This window comes from Phyllostomus hastatus, unplaced genomic scaffold (assembly GCF_019186645.2).
Source record: "Phyllostomus hastatus isolate PE091 unplaced genomic scaffold, TTU_PhHast_1.1 phas_contig_16, whole genome shotgun sequence".
Lineage (NCBI taxonomy): Eukaryota > Metazoa > Chordata > Mammalia > Chiroptera > Phyllostomidae > Phyllostomus > Phyllostomus hastatus.
The window spans coordinates 3,717,890-3,736,583 of NW_025333643.1; the positions used below are offsets into that span (position 1 = coordinate 3,717,890).

General features: G+C 54.4%; 2 protein-coding genes across 13 annotated transcripts in view; one reads left to right on the plus strand and one right to left on the minus strand.

Annotated features, from left to right (window-relative positions):
* The window catches only part of VGLL4 (vestigial like family member 4), a 151,430-nt gene extending 134,027 nt beyond the window's left edge, over positions 1 to 17,403 (plus strand). For all 4 annotated transcript variants that reach the window (XM_045832087.1, XM_045832088.1, XM_045832086.1 and 1 more), the window contains 3 exons: positions 7,039 to 7,261; positions 14,122 to 14,242; positions 14,598 to 17,403. In XM_045832087.1, coding sequence (XP_045688043.1) covers positions 7,039 to 7,261; positions 14,122 to 14,242; positions 14,598 to 14,869 — 616 coding nt within the window. In that variant the 3' untranslated portion in view covers positions 14,870 to 17,403. The remainder of the gene's footprint in view (positions 1 to 7,038; positions 7,262 to 14,121; positions 14,243 to 14,597) is intronic.
* A 695-nt stretch (positions 17,404 to 18,098) lies between these two features.
* ATG7 (autophagy related 7) overlaps positions 18,099 to 18,694 on the minus strand; it is a 379,417-nt gene continuing 378,821 nt past the window's right edge. For all 9 annotated transcript variants that reach the window (XM_045832074.1, XM_045832075.1, XM_045832076.1 and 6 more), the window contains one exon: positions 18,099 to 18,395. In XM_045832074.1, coding sequence (XP_045688030.1) covers positions 18,363 to 18,395 — 33 coding nt within the window. In that variant the 3' untranslated portion in view covers positions 18,099 to 18,362. The remainder of the gene's footprint in view (positions 18,396 to 18,694) is intronic.

Sequence of the window (18,694 nt, forward strand, 5' to 3'; positions counted from 1 at the left end):
ACAGGATTACTACAAATAAAGCAGGAAAAACATGGGTGTGGAGAATATCTAAAAATGTATAAAGCAACGGAGTAAAAAAAAAAAGGCACAGAAATTGTCTTAGTTTGCTGGGGCTGCCATGACAAACTGCCACGGCAGGGGCGGCTCCAACAACAGAAGTCTCGCGGTTCTGGGGGTGAAGTCCCAGAGCCAGGTGCTGGCCGGGCCGGGTTCCTCTGAGGGCTGGGGGGTGAGTCTGTCCCAGGCCTCTCTGCCCCGGGGCCTCAGGCATTCCTTGGCTTAAAGAGAGCTTCCTCCCTCTGTCTTCACATCCTTTCTCCTCTGTACATGCCTGTCACTGTGTCCAAATTTCTGCTCTTCGTGAGGACGCCCGTCAGACTGGAGGAGGGCCTACACCAGTGACCTGCGGGGGCTCATTTCCAAGTGAGATCATTTGCAGGAAGGGGGTTTGGGGTTAGGGCTTCAGCATCTTTGGGGGGACATAATTCAACCCATAACAATGAAAAGCGATTCAGAGAAGAAAGTAGAATGGCTAATAAACGTGTGAACAGATCCGTAGTTACACTGGTAACCTCTAGGTCTCTGAGCGTCACTCAGAGACCCGCTCCCAGCACGGGATGGGTGTGCAAGGATGTAGACACTTTGGGGCTGTTTGCAGCGAGGAGAAGCCAGCGATCGACCCAGTAACGTCCGCACGGGGGTGGGCACGCAAACTCGGGTGTGTTCGTGTGAAGGAGTGTGGCGCACGGGGGAAGAAGGCGGGGAGACGAGCTGTCTGGGTCAGGTCATGGGTGCAGCCCCAGGACGGGGGAGCGGGGGGAGGCGAGGTTGTGAAACAGCACATGCAGTGTGGTACTGTGATGTGAACGTAAAGTGGCCTATATATTATTTAACGATATATTCATACGTAGGAAGAATATCCGCAAATACTGGCCAGCGGCTGCCTCCGGGTGAAGCAGGGGCATGGGCCTGGGGAGGGCGGGAGCAGGGGCTGCACCTGGGTCGGCGGCTCTGCTGCTCGGACCCCTGCCCGCATTTCCTCTGAAAGGGGAGGGGAGGTCAGAAGCAGGAGCGGTAGTGCGGTTTCATTGGTCGGCGCTGGGTGGTAGGTACACAGGTCTTGGCAGTTTTCTCAGCCTCTCTCAGGGAAAATGGAAGAGAAAGGCTTTGGAACCAGTCAAATATAAATTAGATTCTTTGTACTTCAGATGAATTATTCAGCGTCTTTGAGCCCCAGTTTACTCACCTATAAAATGGGTATGGTGGTGTGTGTTTTGCAGCCTTGTGTTGGACTTAGTAAGGTGATGAGGACTAGAATATGGCCTGGCATGCAGGACAGTGAAGATATAATCAAGGCGAGTAGTTCGTTCCCAGGGATCCCCCAACTTTTAGTGCGTTCTGGTTTTGGACACCACTTTTTAAGGGCGACATTGCAATGGTATACATGCTTTTCTTCCTGGGACAAGTCACAAGTCACGTGATTGAGCAAATTTGGTGTTACTTAGTTCCGTGGAGTTGATTTTTGAAATCTGAGCTAGCGGAAAGGGGATGCCCCCTTTGTTGGAGTTCGTGGGGAGGGGGTTACGTGGCGGGGGTAGCTGTGCCAGCAGTGAAATTAGCCCATTGCAGTGTCCTTCACACTCCCTGGAGCCTTTGCCGGGCGTGACTGTTCCTGATTATTTGTGATGTTAAGTGATGACAGTTGTCTTATGCAACACAATCTTTCCCTACATTTAAGGGAAAGGCAGTCTTCGCCCCTTTTCTTCGCTGCTGACCAGGAAGTGCTTGTCGTTGAAGCAGAGAGCCCCTTGGTTGCTCCAAGTCTCTGGGACACCCTGGGTGCTGGTGTTTCCCCACTTTCTCCTGCCCACGGCTCACAACCTGCCACATTTGGCCCTGGGGGTGTCTCTGCATCACCTCCCAGCACCTCCACCTACAAATGTCATCTGTGCTCAGGCCTTCCCTCTGAGTCACAGCATCCTGGTGGTGGTGTCCACACCCCTGTGTGTCCCGTCTGAAATTGGTACAGAGGAGCGATGAGGCTGGACCGGGATGTCTTTGCAGACAAAGCCGTGCAGCTTCTCGCTCGGCTGGGAGGACTGTCCTGCTCATCAGGAGAAAGACGGGGGTGGTGCATGCATCCCTGTGAGTGCGTGGGGTCTGGACAAGCTAGGGGACATTTAGAAGTGGGGGGAGGAAAGCAAAACCTGGAGGAGGTAGTTAAAGGGAGAAAACATCTCACTACGTCTGATGCCCAATGTTTAAATGTTCCCTAAACTCTGCTTTTTCAGGAAAAAAGTGTCTTTCCTGCTGGGAACATCCTCTGAAATGTCTTGAATGCCCTTTCGTTCACCAGAGTCTGTTAATTGGACTCACACATGGTATTGTGTACTTTAATAATAATTCACTTATTCAACGAATAGTTGTGAACACGTCCACTGTGTGCTCTGTTCTGTGCCCAGCACTGGGGAGGAGGCAGGGCTTGCAGACCTGGGCCCCCATAGTGTTCTGTCCCTGAGGAGGCTGGATGGGCCCCTGGGGACAGGTGGGTGAAGCTAGCTGATTAAGAGAGCAAGGCAGACACGGCTAACTGGGGGTGTGCCTTGGGGGGCTGGCACTTTCATGCATGTCCAGGTTCCCACTGTTACCTCTGTCCCTGCAGTCTGGGGGTCAGGGAGAGCCTCCTGGAAGCTTCAGAGGTGAGGCAGGGGCTGTGGCAGGGGCCTGGGTGTGCATAGCTGAAGGGCCAGGCGTGTGTGACATCCTCGCTCCATCCCGATCTGAGGTGAAGTGTTTATCTGGTTGACCTTGGTCCTCTGTCCTGTAAACTTGGGGCAGTGCCACCTAGCCAGTCCACATCATAAACCTGAGGACTCCGTCAGTAATGGTTGTGGGGTGCTTTTTATTTTTAATTAAAGACATAGTTTTCATTTTTATTTCTGATAAAGTATGCATGGCATTTTAGCCATTTTTAGCCACAGTGTGGTGGCATTAAGTATATTCTCTGAGGAAGCTTTTAAAAATTAAAGGCACTTGAACAACTTTGTCATCGTCATTGTTAGGCTGTGAAGGTTCGTCACTCCAGCAGGTTCCCAGAGGGCAGACTCGTGTCAGCAGTGGCACGGGGGCGGGGGGGGGGGGGCGTCCTGAGCGCAGGGGGACTGGCTTGGCGGTGGCCGGCACGGGCCCCTGTGCCCTGCTGGCCTCGCCACTGCTTCCAGGCCTTCGCTCACTCCTGCCGGGTGTGGTCTGGCGTCCGGCAGCGTACTCTCACCTCGGGGATGTTCTGTGCCTTCTGGGAGCTGCGGTGGGGGAGATGCAGAGCTGGACCAGTCCTTGCTTCACTCACCCGAGCCGAGGGACCTGCCCTGAGACTGTGCCAGGGGCCTGCGGTGCGGCATCCCGAGGATCCTGGAGTGTTTCCTTGAAAGCGCTGACTACAATGTCTCCTGCTCATGTTGGTTCGGTTAATAGCCGTCCCTAGTTAGTAGAATTCAGTCAGGGCTTGAGCATGTCAGCACCGTAATACCTTCCTGAGGGTTTGCTTTCCACTCAGAGCTTCTGGTGGGTGGGGCATCTCATTTAATGAGGATCCAGTGGGTGCTGTGCCCTTTTTTCATGTGATGGATTCTTTCAGTTTCACGGCTTAGAATCTGGGTGATGCATCTCCAGACACTGTTGTAGGCATTTCTCTCTCCTCGGCTCCGGGAGGGTGGACCAGGCAGCGTGGCAACCGTCCCCTGGAACGCTCCGTCTCGGAGGACAGTGGAGCAGGTGTCTTCTCTCTCACCACCGTGTGTCCACGCTCTCTCCTAAGACTGTTGGCAGTGGAAATGCCCTCCCCAGGATGAGTGTGAGCACAGGCCAGGGTGCCCTGGAGCCGTAGTGACATCGGTGGTCCTCGGGGTCCAGACACCCGTGAGCCCTTCAGGCCCGACGGGGCCACGGCTGTGTTTCCGCGGAGGCCCCCCGGCCCCTGGGCAGGAAGCGTGGGGTCTGGGCTGCCGGCTGTGGGGGCACTCGGTGCTGGGGGAGCTGCAGAGCCGGGGTATGATTCACTCGGGGGAGCATGGAAAACAATGTCTGTCTGTAAGCTCCAGGAACTGGGAAAATGAGCTGGAAATGTGACTAATGTATAATTTTACTAAAATTAACCAGCGAGTTCTTCAGAGGTTTTGTGTGTTTTTTCAGCGTCTTCGCCTGCTCCGTGATGCCGCGCTGCGTCATGTTTTTCCTTAACTGCCTTTCTCGTTCGCCTCCGAAGCCCCTTCTCCCACTCCCCCGCACAGTGTGGGCGTGCAGTGTGGGCACAGAGTGGGTCTTCGGGAGCGCTGGCGGCAGCTGCGGGTGGGCACTGCCCCGTGGGCTGTGTGCCCTGGACAGCTCACCGCCGTCTTTGAGCAGTCCCCTGGACTGTGGTCTCCGATCCAGGGGGCTCACTCGGGTCAGCCTCTGGGGGCTCAGACGAGGGAGTGCACGTGCCTCAGTTTGCAGGTGTTCAGGTGCCACGTGGGTGTCAGGACGGGGGACTGGTGGGCTGCGTGTCTGTCCTGGGGGTGACTGTGGTGTCAGACGGGGACGGACGCTGCGTGAGCTGTAGGCTGCTCCTTCCTGCTGGCTGGGGACAGGATGGGAAGTGGGGGGGGGTCTTCATCCTTTGACTCTTTCCCACCAGCTTCTCTGGTGTGTTCTACCTCACCTGCACCCCAGGAGAAGGCAGGGCTGTGCCTCACTTTCTGTAAGACACAGAATAGGGACTCGGTTAACCCTGGTCACACTGCAGTCTGAATCGGACAGAGGAGAATTCTGACTGAGAAGCCGGTGGTGATCTGTTCCCTGAGTTTGCCTCACTCATTAAGTGGCCTTCAGAAACCTCAGTGTTTTTGTGGGGAGCAGGGGCAGAATATTGTGTCAGGGAAGCAATTCATGTATCTCGTAAAACATTAAAATTTTACTTTATCCAAACTTAGAAGGAAATTGTTAAATTTTATTTTTCAATTACAGTTGACATTCAGTATTATTTTATTAGTTTCAGTTGTACAGCCTAGTGCAGGAGTGTCAAACTGATTTTCACCAGGGGCCACATCAGCCTCACTGCTGCCTTCGAAGGGCCGAAAGTGATTTTAGGACTGTATGAATGGAACTACTCCTTACAGTTAAGCGAGAGCTCGGCACTGCTGCTGGGTAGAAGCAAGGTGCGGGGCGGGATAAAACAAGCTGGAGGGCCGCACTCGGCCCTCGGGCCTCGTGTTTGCCACCTGTGTTCCAGCGGTTAGACAGTTACTTAATTTAGGAAGTGTGCGCCTAGATACAGAAATCATTGATGATGGTGTGATGGGTTCTCTGTTTGAAGGTTGGCGTGGGGCACTTCGGGATCCAGAGCATGGCACCGAAAGCTGCAGGCGTGCACGTGTGTGTGTGGGGCGGATACATGTACAGTCGGAGGCATGAGGGCGTCTTATTTGAGGAACGGCGAGCAGGCTGTTGTAACTGCTGAGCACCACGCCGGGGGGCACGGGACCCGGACAAAGCTGGAGAGGTGGTCGGGACCGGAGTGGGAAGGAGGAGGGGCCAGGGTGGCCGCTGCCCACAGTGTTGAGTTGCTGAAAATTGCAGCTAAGGGCTTGATGCATTTGGATCTGCTTTATGAAAAGATTGTGTTGAAATGAATGCAGATAAAGCAGGAAATCTGAATAAGGTTTGGTGGATTGTCTCAGCAGCCTGTTGTACAGGATGTCACTAGAGGGGCAGCTGCGTAGAAAGGGTGCGTGTGAGTCTGCAGCTTAAAAAGGCGGGCTTCTCGTGCTGCTCTCTTTCACTGTTTCCCTCACGCACGTGAAATTGCTAAACCATCTCATTCAGACAACTGAGGTGGCAGCAGGGTCTGCTGCTTCTTTCTTTGGGCTTCTCGGGCTTTTCTGCCATAAAATAGGTTGTCTGCTGAGACAAGAGGATGACTACTTGAGAATTCAGAGAATAATTTGCATTTCTTAAAGAAAAGTCACTGAAATCATTATCCCACCACATTTTTAGTTAAAAGACTTATTCATTATTGAGAGTTGCTCCGGCATCCAGAGAACATGGTGGGTTTAAGGGGCTGAGACTGAAGGCAGAAAGAACCCTGGAATAAATGAAAAGGAGGAAGGACCTGGGCCCCTCCCGGAGTAGCGTTGTGGTCCCCTGTCGGCCCCGCCGTGCCATGGCCAGGGCTGTGTCATCCTCTGATAGGTGCAGTGGTGATACTGCCTTAGAGTAGATTCACCGGAGCACAGGGTGGGCGGTGTTCCATCCTGTCCGTGTTCCACACAGCGCCGGCTGCGTGCTCAGCACACAGCTGGGGCCTTGTGGGCCCCAGCTTCTGGACTTTGCTAACGCAGGTGACTTGCTGGTGTCCTCTGGCTTTCGGAGCTGCGTGCAGGCTCTCTGCCCTCCAGACAGGACTGTGGGCATGCACTCCGTGGCCAGAGCAAGCATCACTGCTCTGAGTCTCAGTTTCGTCGTTGGGAAGGGGATAGTATGGCATCTCCTTGTTAGTGCTGCTCAGAAGTTCGAATGAGCTAATAATACCTGTGGGGCACAACCCAGCACTTAGAATCATTTTGGTCACTTTGGGTTATCGTCGTCATCTCCATCCTTACCGCTGGCAGATCCTCATCAAACCAAGCTGGCCTTCAGCACCTAGTTTAGTTCTTTCAGCTCCGAGCAACTGGCGTTTGTTGTAGAAGTGCTTGGATAGGCGCGTGCCCTGCACGGGCAGGCTGCGGAGCAGAGCCTGAGGAAGGCACTTCCTCCCGGCACGGCAGGGCTTTGCAGCCGCCCCAGCCCAGGTTAGTGTCCCGGTTCAACTTACAGGTCGGTGGGCTGTTTGACCTGTACCTCAGAATATGGGAATGATGGCGATGATACTTATCCACAGCAAGGTGAAGAATTAGATGAAATAATCTGTGTGAAGTGCTTGGCATATGGCCACATCCTCTTTGCTTTCCGCAAGATACAGGTATTCCCACCTGAGTGATTCCTATTTTTTTTTTTTTTCAGGAACAAGACTGCCAATGGAGACTGCCGGAAAGACCCTCGGGAGCGCAGCCGCAGCCCCATTGAGCGGGCTGTGGCCCCCACCATGAGCCTGCACGGGAACCACCTGTACACGTCCCTCCCCAGCCTCAGCATGGAGCAGCCCCTTGCACTGACCAAGAATAGCATGGACGCCAGCAGGCCGACGGGCATCTCACCCACACTGACCCCAGTGGAGCGGCAGCAGGTACGTCTGTCTGGTAGGGCTTGTGTTGGTGGCCAGTAGTGGGTTTGGGGCTCGGGGCACCGAGCGGTGGCCGGGAGGGTAGTGGTAAGAGGTGGTGGGTAAGTCTGTCCCCAGTCCTGGCTCTGCATTCGGGGCAAGGGTTTGGCAGCAGTGACAGCAGGAGGGGTCCTATTACTACATATGACCTCACATTTTAATGCCTGCCTAGATCTGCCAGGTCTCGCCTTCTGGGACTGACGGCCATGGACAAGGTGTTCAACATCTTTGGGGTTTAGTTTCTTTGCTATAGGGTTGGTCTAGATTGTGTGTGTTTTCAGCTGTTTTCCTCGCTTGTTTATGTTTTTATTAGGATCAGTGTTAACGACCCTAACGGCGGGCCATACCCTTGTCCCCTGTGATGTTGCACAGGCGAAGTTAAATGTCGGGTCGCTTTGCTTTGGGGTGAAGTCCTGTGAGGTCAGTGGTCACAGTGGTTATTGGCTCGTGCTGGTTAGAAACCTGTGATTGGCAGATAGGGATGTTTTTCATTCAAGGAAAATGAGAAAACTAAGTTATTTTAAAAATACAGTTTGCTTGGTAGGAAAAAAAGGTCTTGGAAATGGGGCTCCTGAGGAAATATAAGAGGAGACATTAGCATTGAGGTTCGGAATCACTGCATGAGTCCGTGGCTCTTCTCTCTGCACCTCTGTGGTCTGTGACCTCACGGGTCCTCGGTTGGTGTTGGCTGAAGACTGACGGACGGCGAGCAGAGGATGCACTGTGCGCAGCCGGAGGCCAGGCCTCAGCTTCCAGGGGTGCTGATGCATCCCACCAAGTGCCCACCACCGGGGCCACCTCACTGCCCGAGGCTGGGCTTCTGATGGCTTCTCTGCCTGGGCCAGCCGCACCCCGGCCCGGCCACTACTGCCTGGCATGTTTCTGGGCTGCTTAGTAATGCCTGCTCGTGGGCACACCCGCGCGTTGGCAGAGGTTGTGTGGATGCCTATGATTCTCAGTAAGGCTGACAAGCGGTTGCACCTCAGGTCTTGGAGCCTGACATTGTGGTCCTGTGTGTTTCATTCATTCATTTAACAAAAGTCATACGCCCCTGTATGTTGAAGGGAATATGCCGGAAGCCAGTGAAGCAAGACACAGGCACTCACAGTTTCAGTCTGTAGGAGAGAGGTAATCGAATCATTAACCATGGTTTGGTATTTTAACTATTAATGTAGCCATTAATAGCCACTTACTCTGATAAGAACAGGGGGCCAGGTTATCCCTGCCCTTCGGTTATTGAACATGACTAGGGCTGACCGGGCCCTGGGCTCTCTGCAAAGCCCTGGAGGTACGGGAAGATGTGTGCGGGACACGTTCCTGCCTGGAAGGAGCTCACGGCCCAGCAAGGGAAAAGTGTGTGAGGAGAGGACTGCTCTCTGGGGTGGCAGGGGCCACAGTGGAGGTGATTTGAGCATAAAAGGAATCTGTCTCTAGGATCCAGGGAATTCAGCCCTCTGGCTACTGCCACTGCTGGCGGGAGTTCCGCAGGGAGGAGGGCGGTGGGCATCCCCGGGGAGTTTCCTCTCTGAGCCCGTGGTGGCTGGGGAGGAAGCTCCGGTGCCCCCCGGAGAACAGGGTGGCCCTTGGTGGGCCCTGCTTACTCTTCAGCTTGAGAAGGAGTTTGAGGATATTTTGGTTGGTTTTTAGTCAGTTACTTTGTGAAAGGTATACTCCTAGATAGTGACCTGGCCCTCTTTACTGTGGTCTCTCTGTCCCTATCCTAAAATCCTACCCCAGCAGAAATTCCCCCCTTCCCTCCCTGCGCCCACCTATAGGCTGTGCAGTGGGGCCAGGGAGCAGGTTTTCTAAGAGTGAGAAAACCTTGAACTCTTCCACCTGTGCCCTTACGAGATTCCTGGCAAGTGGCTGTTGAACAAGCCAACAGCTTTCCTGGGATGGGCACAGTGGCTCTGGCTTCCCCAGTGTGGTGGCCACTGACCTGAGCTTTAATTTAAGGTTGGGGTTAGTGGTAAAGAGGTTATTAGCCCGCCCTCTTGTTACTGGACAGGGGCCTGGCCTGAGCGGGTCTGCCCAGGGCCAGCTGTAGTGTGTGGGTTCCTGACTTCGTGCAGGAAAGATTTCGTAGCCCGAGTTCAGGTGCCTGTGGGGGTGCGTTTATTACAAAGCTGGGGGCAGGGAAGCAAGGAAGGACTTAGCATAGAAGAAGCAACAGGAGAACCTGGGCTGGGCTGCCTCAGCTCACTGGGAAGTCAGAGAAAAGGGCCCCTGGGGACAGGTTCAGGGGATTGGCCTGGGTCAAGCTGCCAGCTGCCCATTGCCTAGAGTCTAGGAGACTGGTGCCTGTGGGGAAAGCAGGGGAGAAGAGGGGAAGGGGAATGGTGCTGGCTGTTCCCAGAGGGAGAGCGTGCTTGTTGGGTCCTTTGTCTTGAGGCTTTTCTCTCTCTCTTGCAGGCAGGAATCTTAGGGGAGGCCTCGGGAGGGTTCTCCAGGTGTGCCCTTTCAGGGTCGTGGTCTCCTGATTGGCCAGCACCAGGGCAGGGGGTCTTTAGTCACAGTGACTGGGCCTGGTGTTGCCCACCTACCTGGTTTTGCCACTTTCCTGGGCCTGGAGCTGAAATATAACTGAAGCCTGGGTGTTAGCTTCAGGGAGGAAAGGTTACCCTGGGGGTGAGGGCCTTGTTTCCCCAGTTTTGCCCCCTGCCACTCCATGCACCGGGGCCTTCTGCCTGGTGACCCCCTGCACCCGGCTGTGAATCGCTCGGCCTTCGTGTTCAGCTGTCTTTCTCAGTTTCCCTATTCCACTTGCCAAGGAATTTTCCTAGCTTCTTACTAACCTGTCTCACTTTCACCTTGACTGCTGGTCAACACGGGTTTCATTTACACGGTAACTGTTCCTTGAGCTCCTTCCTGTGTCAGCATGGTGTGGCCTGGACAGCCCGCTACAACCTGAGATACACATGGGCACTTACTGCATTCTGTGCCAGCAGGTGCTGTGTCGAGGACACAGATGAGTGACACAGCACAGTGCCTGTTCTGCAGTAGCTCAGAGACAGCGACCTACTTCCAGGAGTTCTGTTTCATTTGTGAGCAGGCAGGACGGCTGCTGGGGGGAGTGTGCATGCCCCCCGCAGCTGGGAGCAAGGGAAGTGGGGTGGGGCGGGGGCTTCCTGGCGCAGCAGCAGAGTGCTGTGTGGCAGGCGGGCAGGACAGGCAGTGCAGGGAAGCCTTCCTCTGTGTGCTGGGAACTGTGACTCAGAACTCTGGGAACTGGGACTGGAACGCTCCCAGAGAGGCACATCTGGGGAGGCTGCAGAAAGGGCCACCCCACTTTAGGTTTTAGCAGTGACAGCTCTGAGGACATGGAGTGTTCCAAAGGAAGGCATGAAAGATACCAAGAGGGTGGCCTCGGGCAGCAGCAAACAAGGAGAGACGGGATGAGATTAAATAGTAAAACCCAAGGTACAGTGAACATTGGACTGTTCTCACAGTGACGCTCTTTCCCGAGGGCAGCCAGAGCAGGTGGGGCAAGGTGTGAGTGAAGCTAAGTGACAGGTTCTCAGCTTGGCCCTGCTGCTAATTTGCTGTGTAACCTCCAGCAGGTTACCTCTTTCTGGCCTCCTTTCCCCCATTTGGGAGAAGGGTGTTGGGCCGTGTGGGCTCACAAGCACTGCCATCTGGAGCACGAGGCCGGCTTCAGGTGGGTGCATGGCGCCCAGGCCCAGCTTGCCCTCAGCCAGAGTTCCGGTAAGGTGCTTGGAACCTGAGCTCGGGAGAGGAAGGCGTTTGGTGTGTCCCAGAAGAGCTCAGGCGGCTGAACTGCAGCCTGGGTTTGGGGGTGGGGAAGAGAGGGTGCCCAGGCAGTGGCCATTTGCACGACTGTTGGGGGTGTGCTTCGGTGTCCCAGAGGTGATGCGAGGTGATGCGAGGTGATGGCGAGGCCAGGGGTGCTGCTGGAATCTCTTCACAGCATCTGCACATCAATGGGTCGTTCTGCCTGCTGGGCGCCCAGCTGGGATGAGCCACGTTCTCTTCTGGGCTGGCCTTGCCCGCCTTTGGGCAGCACTGACATAAGGCTGGATGTCGACTTTATTCTTCAGTCTAAGTTTCCCCGAATCCAGCCTGTGACACTCTGCATTTCTTCATCTTCCAAAACCCTTCCCCCAAACATATCCCCACTTCCCGATATTCGCGTTGGTTGGGACTCTGGTTGCGAGGAACAGCGACCAGTCTGAGCTGCATTAAGGACAAAGGGGAGTTTTATTGGGAAGGTCATGGGCACAGCCAGGCTGAGGAAGGAAGGGCTGGTCCTTGCCTGGGAGAGCGGGTGAGGACACAGGACTCTCCTCCCTTGGCTCTGTGCCTGTCCAGGTCTCTGCTTTGAGACGCACATGGCCAGCCTGGTGTGGCTGTCCCACTGTGCCACTGCCCCACAGCTGCCGAGATCAACTTGAATCTCTTATGAGTCAGGCTGAATAGTTGGCACCCAGCCTGGGTCAGATTTCCAACCTGCACAAGGGTCAAGGTCGCTGGTGAACATGGCTGCCTTAGGCCCACCTTGTGGGTGGAGGGCACGTTCCTGAGGGAGGGGAGGGGAGGCGAGGCGAGGCGATCATGGGCTCGGGGACCCCTTGACAGGTAGGCTCCAAGCTGTAGGCTGTCCTGCAGGTGCATTCCGAGCAGCACCTGATGGGCAGGGCTCCTGTGTGTGACCAGGGCCCAGGCTTCCACACCCTCGTCCCAGGAGATGGGTCCTCCAGCCCCTGGTCAGGTGCCGTGGTTCCTGTTTCTTACACATGGGAGCTTGGCATGCTGCAGGCCCTTGTGGGTCTGCCTGGCCTCACAGCCACATCACCTCCCAGCATTTTTGCTCGCTGTTGTCTGTGGTGGCCCCATCTCCACTGCTGGTGAGGTGCACTGTTAACAGCTTTCTTCTTTCTTTCATATGCTGCTCCAAAGCCACATTTTCCCCTGGCTTGGATGTGTGTAATTTCTTGTTAGACCCAAGCCCAAGCCCGTAAGGCTTAAAAAATTTTTTTAAAGGTTTTATTTATTTTCAGAGAGAAGGGGAAGAGAGAAAGATGAGGAAAGAAACATTGTTCAGTTGCCTCTTGTACACACACTCTCCTTACTAGGACCTGAACCAGCAGCCTTTCAGTTTGCAGGCTGGTGCTCAGTCTGCTGAGCCGCACCAGCGAGGGCCAGGCCCTTAAATTTAATCCAAGTTCCTACTAGGTTCATATCTTTATCACAGAACATGTTTTTGTCTTTTATTTTTTTGGAGCAAGGAAAGGTTTGTTGATTGAAAAGGCCTAGTTTCAGAAGATGGGAGAACTAATTCTCACATCCATCTTAAGAAGGCAGAAAATTCAGGTGTCTTGTATATCAAGGGAAGGGCAGAGGGGTGAGTTGAAGATGTGAGGGGCGGGGGGGCTGTAGACAGCTAGGAACCGACAAGGCGTCCAAGGAAAAGTACGAAACTTCTAAATCCCTTTGTTCCTGGCAGACCCCTGCTGATCTGAGTCTGGTTCTGGATCCTTTTACTTTGTGCCTCCTTCCTCATCTTATCCTTGTTCATTTCCCGTCACAGGAAGGTCTGATGGGAGGCCTTTTGCGTATCTATACTTGCCACTGAGCACCTCTTTAAAGCAGGGGTGTCAAACTTATTTTCATGGGGTGGGGGGGCACATCAGCCTTGAGGTTGCCTTCAAAGGGCCGAATGTAATTTTAGAACTGTATAAATGGAACTACTCCTTAAATACAGGCAAGGAGCTCAGTGCTGCTGCTGGGTAGAAATAAAGTGCCCAGACGGATAAAACAAAGCGGAGGGCCGGATTCGGCCTGCAGGCCTTGTGTTTGCCACCTGTGCTTCAAAGGTGGGCAGGCCTGATTCCCCTCTGTTGACACTGCCCTTTAACCAGTTCCTCACTTGTCTTGGAACTTGGCGCACACCCTCGTCCTCAGGGCCAGCGGAAGATACCTTTCCTGGCTGGACCCTGAGGAAAAAACTCAGTTTGGTCCACATATTTTCGGCCCCAGGCACTGCACCAAGGTGTGGTGACCCAGAAACTTGCCCTGGTCCCCGTGCTGGAGTGTGCAGGCTCTAGAGGAGGAGGCAGGAGCTGGTGTCTTACGGGTACACCTGGAAAGGCTGCTCTACTTACTGAGTTGGGGTGGGTCAGGGTGGGGTGGGTCACAGAGATGGTATTTAAACAGGGCTTTAAAGGAGAGTGGAGTTTGCCAGGCAGACAGCATGGTGGTTGTGGGGAAGGAGAGTGTCGGCAGAGCAGACTGGGCAGGGGGGGCATGCGTGTGAGTCACATACTCGGATGTAGGAGGGAGTATTTCCTGCATTCCCGTCTCCATCATTTGTGTGTGTGTAATAAAGACCAACTTAAGCTGGCTTTGGGCCGAGCAGAAACCGAGTGTCTGACGGGTACAGGGGTCACTCAGAGAACCTCTGGGGTGCAGTGGCACAGACTGAGAAGACAGGACCGCTGCTCCAGGGACCCCCATGGGGGGACCGACATCGCAGGAGCAGCAGAGGCTCCCTCCCTCTGGACTCGCTGCTGCCCTTCAGCACGGACTCCAGTTTTGAAGTAGGCGGCTGCGGGTGGGCTGGACTTCAACTTGCTTTCAGTCCAGAGGGGGTCCAGGACAGCTCACAGCAGAGTGGTGGTGGGTGCTGGGGAGGGTCCTGCCTGCAGGAGCTGGGCTCCAGCAACAGGGGATTTGGGTGCCGAGGTGGTGGGCGGCACTTGGCTCTCCAGGCGGGACAAGTACCCAGCTGTGGTGTGGCGGGTGTCTGAGGACCAGGGTCTCTGGCTGGGGGAGCCCAAGCCTGACGCCATCTCTCCTCTCCCCAGAACCGGCCTTCAGTGATCACCTGCGCCTCTGCCAGCGCCCGCAACTGCAACCTCTCCCACTGCCCCATCGCGCACAGTGGCTGCGTGGCCGGCCCGGCCAGCTACCGGAGGGCCCCGAGCTGTGAGTGTCCTGGGGGCGGGGTGGCCGGGTGGGCTCGGGCTTCCTCAGTCCACATGACTGCTAGTGGAGTTTGCTTCTTTCCATCTCAGGCTGTACATGGGAACCCCTAGCATTGTGCCTGGCTTGGGTGGGAAAGGGAGAAGACACATGCTGGCCCGGACCTTCTGGGTCTTTCTCTGGCTGGGGTAAAAAGTAGGCTCTGCCCTCATTGAGCACCACGCTCTCCCTGAGCTGGTAGCCCGGGGCAGCAGGTGTGTCGCCAGGTTACGGGCTCAGAGACGTGCCCAACTAAGCGGGTGGAGATGGGCCGTCTGTCCTCAGATCTGGCCTTGACCGCTGCTCTGCTCCCCCACAGCCACCACCACCTGCGACCCCGTGGTAGAGGAGCATTTCCGCAGGAGCTTGGGCAAGAACTACAAGGAGCCTGAGCCGGCACCCAACTCGGTGTCCATCACGGGCTCCGTGGACGACCACTTCGCCAAAGCCCTGGGAGACACGTGGCTTCAGATCAAGGCGGCCAAGGATGGCGCGGCCAGCAGCCCCGAGTCGGCCTCGCGCAGGGGCCAGTCCGCTAGCCCCTCTGCCCACATGGTCAGCCACAGTCACTCCCCGTCTGTGGTCTCCTGAAGGGAGTACTGTCCTCGAGCAAGATGTCAATCTGCATGGTTTGCCTGAGCTTTGAACAGTCAGTGCTTAAAAAACAAAAAAAAAAAAAATTTGTGGGAGTGGGGTGGGGGGAAGGGAAGAGGTGGTTTATTCGCAAAAACCATGTCAGTGGGATTTTTGTTCTGTTTCTGTGCTTGCTTGGTATCTGTACGCCAGGGCCCTCACACACCACAGCAGGAACGGCATGTGGAACACCCGTCTCACGTAGCATCCCAACTTCCTGCCTCAGTTACCAAAGAAACCTCTGATGCAGGTCTGCCGCCCCGCAGGGCCGGGACTCCATGGCGCGCACTTTCTCAGTCACAAGCCATGACATTGGTGACCCAGACGCTTTGTGCTTTTCCATTTGCTTCTTGAGACCGGGGCGTGTGTGGCTTAGCTCCCGTGGCTCGTTCGGGCCAGCCCGCACGCGTGTGCTTGTGTGTGCGTCTACTTGAAGAGAACAGAGGACTGTTGTGTCTGATTTGCACTATTGGAGGAGGACTAGAGTTGCCTGCTTGACAACTCTATGTGAGATGCTAGTACTCTGAGGGCAAACTGCTGAAAACAAAGGGTTTAAGGATGACATTTCTGACCATTTGTGTGTTTTTGTTGTTTTTTAAATTTAGACAAAACAGCTTTGGAAGGGGAAGTCTCATACAGGTTATAGGTCTTTCTCTCTAGATTTCAGGTGCTTGCAACTGGACTGCAGACTCCACCAATCACGGGCATTTTACTTTCTCTGAACACTGCAGTTTGTTAGGCCAGAGCTGAGGTTGGAGGTTCCGTAGTGCTTTAAACGTGATGCATGTTTTAAGGGAGAAAAATAGCTGGTTTCTATTAATTGTATAGACAGTAAACACAAACCTTAATACTTACTAGCTTCTGTTCAGAATTAGTCTATTTTTGTCAGTTACAGTCCTAGATATACTTACTGCTGGTACAGTTGTACTCTAAGATTTGTATTTGATATTCATGTTGCTCCCAAGTAGCGTGGGGCCGGCGGCCCCGGGCAGGCCCTGACGAAGGGCGTCAAGTCGCTCGCCGGTCAGCCGTGGTGTAGGATGCTGGAATTTTTGCTGCAGGCTGACCGCGTCATTTATTTTTTGCACCCCTGTCTGCTTATTACTAGTTCCCAGGGGAGTTGGGATTTGTGTTTACCAACTACCCTCCATGCAGAAACTCTCCCTTTAGCTCTCTTGGCTGAACAGCAGATTCTCGACAATCTGTGATGTGCTATTTTGTGTGCTTCCTCGTACGCCGGGGCCAAGGCAGTATACATTCCTCTGACTTTATACAGTTATTACTGCATTTATTATCGTTTGCTATAGTAATAGCTACTAACTAGAACTTAGGTGAAGAAGAAAGCATGACAGACACAGCTGTGGATGTTCAACAGCTGCTGCTCTTTTCGGTAAACGCACGTGTCTCCCCCCGCCCCTCCACCGGGCTGCACCCCAGCCTCGCTCACCAGAGGGCCTGGTGTCGCCTGGGCAGGTGATGCTGGCGTGACCATTCGCCCACAAGGAATTGTGGGCTCGTGGGAGCCCTCGAGGCTGGTTTTCCATATGAGAAAAATACAGGTCAGTTGGTTCATTTTGAAAATTGGCACCGGGTGAAAAGGTCGGAGGATTGGCTCTTGCTGTGGCCACAGGGTGGCTGCAGGTCTTTGGAAACGGGAAAGAACAGCCCTGTCCTCTCGCCCCTGCACACATTTCACTCCCCCTTAACTGGGCTTCCAGGCTTTCGCGTTCGGGCCCCTGTATTTTCTGTAGGAAAAATCGTTGAGAACACTTTTTTTATATAGGGAACTTTAAGACCATCATTACGCTGTGCGTAAAGAATGTACAGAGAAATTTGTAGGTATTTTTTGAAGAACAATTAATTTGTTAATGATATGTAGCTATTTAATTTTTCCCGTTCCTATTGTAATCATTCATATTTTTTTTTGTTTGGAAAAAAAAGTTGATCTTTTTTTCGTCGTAGATTTGTCTGTAAAAGTGCAGGAACACAGTTATTCTATGAGAACACTGCATCTGCCTTAATAGCCACTAGTTTGTTATTGCTACAGGCTACTGAGCGTCGCCACAGGAAACCACCCCACTGCCGGCGGGCTCTGTGAAGAACGGCTCCTCGGACAGCTCTGTCAGTGACGCGGGCACAGCTGCGGGAGGGGACAGTGGTGCTGACGCCCGGGTCCCTGGTGCACTCACTGGCCTATCTGGGATAGGCAGCACCCTGGGGGGGCCTCGGGCAGACGGGGAGCAGGAACCAGACATTTCACTGGGTGAGGACACACTCCCCGGCCTTGGGAGGAGCACTGTGCGTTCTTCACAGAGCCACGCCGTCTGCAGTGTGTTCGGACAGTTCTCTCCGTGTTTGTAAATCTGTAATATACCATTCTCTGTGGCCTGTTTTTCCTGGAAGAAGAAGAAAAAAAAGGTTTGGCAGGCCATCTTTTTTTTGTACTTAAAAGTAGCCTTAAGAACAATAATAAAGTGCTCTTAAACCATGGACTGTACGTGTGACCTTGGGTCCTGGAGCGACAGCACCAGGGCTTTTGCTGGGAAGAGCGACGGGGCGGGGACGCGGGGCTCAGCAGCCCTGAGCCTGTCTGCAGAGGCACCCCTGTCCACACTGTGATCGACTGAAAAACTGACTTTAACTCGGTGAGAAGCATCCTTTAAAACCTAACCTATAGAAACTCTAGTTTTGACTCCAGTTCCAGGCTGGAGACTGCGGGCGATACCGCAAGGGCAAAAAGCATGGGAAGGGCACCTCCTCTCTCTCAGGCTCCTACACCCACCTCTGTGGGTGTCGCAGGTGTGCAGGCTGAGGATGAAAAATCAGTCCGAGCCTGAGGGACACGTGGCAGGGCCCACCTGAAACTCACTGGCTGCAGACGGAGGCAGACACATAGCCACCACTCCACACTGGAGTCAGGGCCTCAGGCAGACACCAGCAGGCCCCCCGGGAGGGCAGAGTGGTGTCAGGGGAGGGCCAGGCCGGGTGGCAGATGGGCAGGGGTGGGGTTTGCAGTTCAGCCCACGTGGTCTCCAGGAGAAGCTGGCTTGTCAGTTCCCCGTGGAGTCTGTTAGGCCGAGTCCGCCCTGTCACCCCATGGGGGCCAAGGTGGAAAGGGTCCTGGGGATCTTGACTATCAAACAAACACTGTGACAACAAGAAAAAACTGTGCGCAGAGAGAACCAAGTCCCAGGTTGATGGCAATGCCAAAGCCAAGGTTATTATTTAGCTCAGAACTGGTGGGATCAGGAAGCATGAGAACTGGAGAGCACCGGAAGCTCCTGGCAGCAGAGGGAGGGCCCCAGTCCTCAAGGTATGGAGGCGGAGGGACCAGCAAGGTGAGAGGGATGCAGGGCCCAGAGTCACCAGTCTTGGGGCGGCAGTCTTGCTCCAGCCACTGAAAGCCCCCAGCAGGCACTGGGGAGAAGGTGGCCGCGTGAGGGCGGCTGTGTCAGACGGTCTCATCATCACTCATGTCCCAGATCTGCATGGAGAAGGGAGACATTCAGCAGCGTGTTCAGTGGTTCAGTGCTGCCCACTATTGCTCAAGAGTTGTGCAGTTGTGTAGTTGTGTCAACAGGCCAAAGGAAAAATGGCTTCCACTTGCAGGTGACACACACCCTTGTCACTCAGAGACTGACAACTTCTTTTCTTGTGTAATGAAAGCAAGTCTCAAAGAAATAAGTCACTTGCCTAAGAAATCTTTGGTAAATGAGCCAACCAGTGGCAGAGCCAGGGGGCAGAGTCGGGATTTGGCCCCGGGGAGTGCGACGATCCCCTCAG